Source organism: Archocentrus centrarchus, chromosome 11, assembly GCF_007364275.1.
Source record: "Archocentrus centrarchus isolate MPI-CPG fArcCen1 chromosome 11, fArcCen1, whole genome shotgun sequence".
In the NCBI taxonomy this organism is placed as follows: Eukaryota; Metazoa; Chordata; class Actinopteri; order Cichliformes; family Cichlidae; genus Archocentrus; species Archocentrus centrarchus.
The window spans coordinates 7,550,558-7,553,618 of NC_044356.1; the positions used below are offsets into that span (position 1 = coordinate 7,550,558).

Sequence of the window (3,061 nt, forward strand, 5' to 3'; positions counted from 1 at the left end):
GTGTCAGTGTCAGGATGCGGTGTTGTTGCTGTGGTGCTCTCCCTCTCTTTCCTTTTCCTCCAGGAGGCAGGCAGCATGGAGTTCCTCCGCCCCTCGAGGGTGGGACTGGTGGTCAGGGCTGTCACCTGTTTCTTGTTTGGTGGCCATCAGCGCAGTATTTAAGGCTCAGCCTGATTCCTCAGTCTCTTCCAGAGTGTCTGTGGTTGTGGGGTAGGAACTCCAGGCCTTCTTGAGGAGTTTTGCTCCTCTGCTCAAGCCTCTGTGTTTGTCTCACACCAATGCTGCTAGGTTCAACTCTGTTTGCATTCACCAGTGTTTTTGGATATTCCCACCTGCCTTACCTTCTGGACCACTAACCACTAACTTCTTTCTGGCAAACAATAACTTATCCTTCTCTCTCTCCTCTCTCCACCTGTGCGTTCCCTCGATGCTTGTTTCCAGTGAACGAACGCCCTACCAGAATCTCCCCTGGGATTCCCCACCACCACCTCTCATTGTGACTTAATTTTCTGACATTGTAAATAAACATTGTGCAGTTACCTCCTCCTGTCTTGTCCCAGTTTGCATTGGGGTCCTTCTTTTTGCCCTCTGCCATTAGCTGTGACAGTCAGATATTAACATTTATTTCACAATATAAAGATTTCAGGACTGTTTTTTTGCAACCCAATTTTTTGAAGCTTGTAAAACTACAGGAAAGTGCTGTCCACAACTGGTGGCTGCACCAACTGAGGCTCACAGATGTCAGGAATAATAATCAAAGCATCAGTATAAGGACTCACAAATGTCAGCAAATTTCTGGAGGGAGACTTCTGTCGGAATGGACGTGAGGAAATGAAGGAAGTGGAAAAACAGGGACAAATATGTTTGCAGCCAAAAAACTGAGCACCAAGAGCGAGGACCAAAAGAAGTCCCAGCTGGCACCGCAGCACATGACCACAAGAGAATTAACACACAGCTACACAAGCATAAATGCGGACATGAGGTCGGACACTTCTGTAAGGTTGTGTACAGAGGCTGCAAAGACCCTGGTCTTGTTAGGAGAGACGACATCCATCCCACTTTGGATGGAGCAGCTCTCATTTCTAGAAATCTGGCCAAATTTATTAACCCTAAAACCTGACTACCCAGGGTTGAGACCAGGAAGCAGAGTTGCAGTCTTACACGCCTCTCTGCAGCTTCTCTCCTCCTGCCATCCCCCCAAAACCCCATCCCCATAGAGTCGGTGCCTGCTCCCAGACCACCAAAAACCAAAGCTAAAATCAGCAAAAAGCTATTTAAGCATAAAAATTCAAAAACAATGAATAATACAGCTTCATCAACTGCACCAAAAAATAAAACAATTAAATGTGGATTGTTAAACATTAGGTCTCTCTCTTCCAAGTCCCTATTAGTAAATGATTTAATAATTGACCAACATTTTGATTTATTCTGCCTTACAGAAACCTGGTTACAGCAGGATGAATATGTTAGTTTAAATGAATCAACACCCCCGAGTCACAGTAACTGTCAGAATGCTCGGAGCACAGGTCGAGGAGGAGGATTAGCAGCAATCTTCAATTCCAGCTTATTAATTAATCAAAGACCCAGACAAAGTTTTAATTCTTTTGAAAGCCTGACTCTTAGTCTTGTCCATCCTAATTGGGAAACTCAAAAACCTGTTTTATTTGTTATTATCTATCGTCCACCTGGTCCTTACTCAGAGTTTCTGTCAGATTTCTCAGACTTTGTATCTGATTTAGTGCTCAGTTCAGATAAAATCATTATAGTGGGTGATTAACATCCATGTAGATGCTGAGAATGACAGCCTCAACACTGCATTTAATCTATTGTTAGATTCAATTGGCTTCTCTCAAAATGTAAAGGAGCCCACCCACCACTTTAATCATACTCTGGATCTTGTCCTGACATATGGCATAGAAACTGAAGACTTAACAATATTCCCTGAAAGCCCCCTCCTGTCTGATCATTTCTTAGTAACATTTACATTTACTTTAATGGATTACACAGCAGTGGGGAATACGTTTTATTACAGTAGAAGTCTTTCTGAAAGTGCTGTAACTAAGTTTAAGGATCTAATTCCTTCATTATTGTGTTCTTCAGTGCCAACACAGTGCAGAGCAGCTACCTAAACTCTGCTCCAGGGTTATTATAGTTAACAAAAATGAACAAAATAACGAAAACTGAAATTGAAAAAAACATTGTCGTTAACTGAAATAAATAAAAACTACAATTAAAAGGAAAAAACAATAACTAACTAAAACTGTATTGTGAGTTTAAAAAACTAACTAAAACTAACTGAAATTATTGTGGATTGATCATTTTTCCGCTCTCCAAGTTTAAGCTGGGAGCGCCGTCGGGCAGCTGTGTGCGTGCGTGTGCACGAGAAAGCGGCAGAGTCGCTCTGAACCAACTGGGTTCAGAGCGGGTCCACGCTGCCGCAACGCTGTGATTAACCTGTTCAGTCCTTGTGCGTTTCCGTCTACTTTATCGGTGAGAGAATAACAATCAGGAATAATAATCAAAGCATCAGTATAAGGACTCACAAATGTCAGCAAATTCCTGGAGGGAGACTGCTGTCGGAATGGACGTGAGGAAATGAAGGAAGTGGAAAAACAGGGACAAATATGTTTGCAGCCAAAAAACTGAGCACAAAGAGCGAGGACCAAAAAAAGTCCCAGCTGGCACCGCAGCACACGACCACAAGGTAATTAACACACACAACACACAGCTACACAAGCATAAATGCGGACATGAGGTCGGACACTTCTGTAGGTTGTGTACAGAGGCTGCAAAGACCCTGCAAGTCTAATCAGCGAGCATCTAACCAAGCTAACAGAAGAAGCTTCAGGTGGTGGAGAACATCAGGATGCAGCTGGATTTGAGCTTTGACTCCTTCAAAGAGTTTGTTTTTGTCAAACACCACATGTAAGTAAGTAAGTAAGTAAAACTTTATTTATATAGCACCGCTTGAGGCAGCTGCCACGAAGTGCTTCACAACAGTAAAACAAAGTACAAAGAAAACTTTAAGCAAATGCAATATTAAAAAGATGAGTTTTTAACT

The 3,061-nt window shown here is 42.5% G+C and overlaps 1 protein-coding gene across 1 annotated transcript in view; it reads right to left on the reverse strand.

Annotated features, from left to right (window-relative positions):
* The window catches only part of LOC115788211 (hepatic lectin-like), a 15,722-nt gene extending 15,127 nt beyond the window's left edge, over positions 1-595 (reverse strand). The window contains exon 1 of the mRNA XM_030741159.1: positions 541-595. Within this exon, the coding sequence (XP_030597019.1) occupies positions 541-595 (55 nt within the window). The remainder of the gene's footprint in view (positions 1-540) is intronic.
* Between the last annotated feature and the right edge of the window lie 2,466 nt (positions 596-3,061).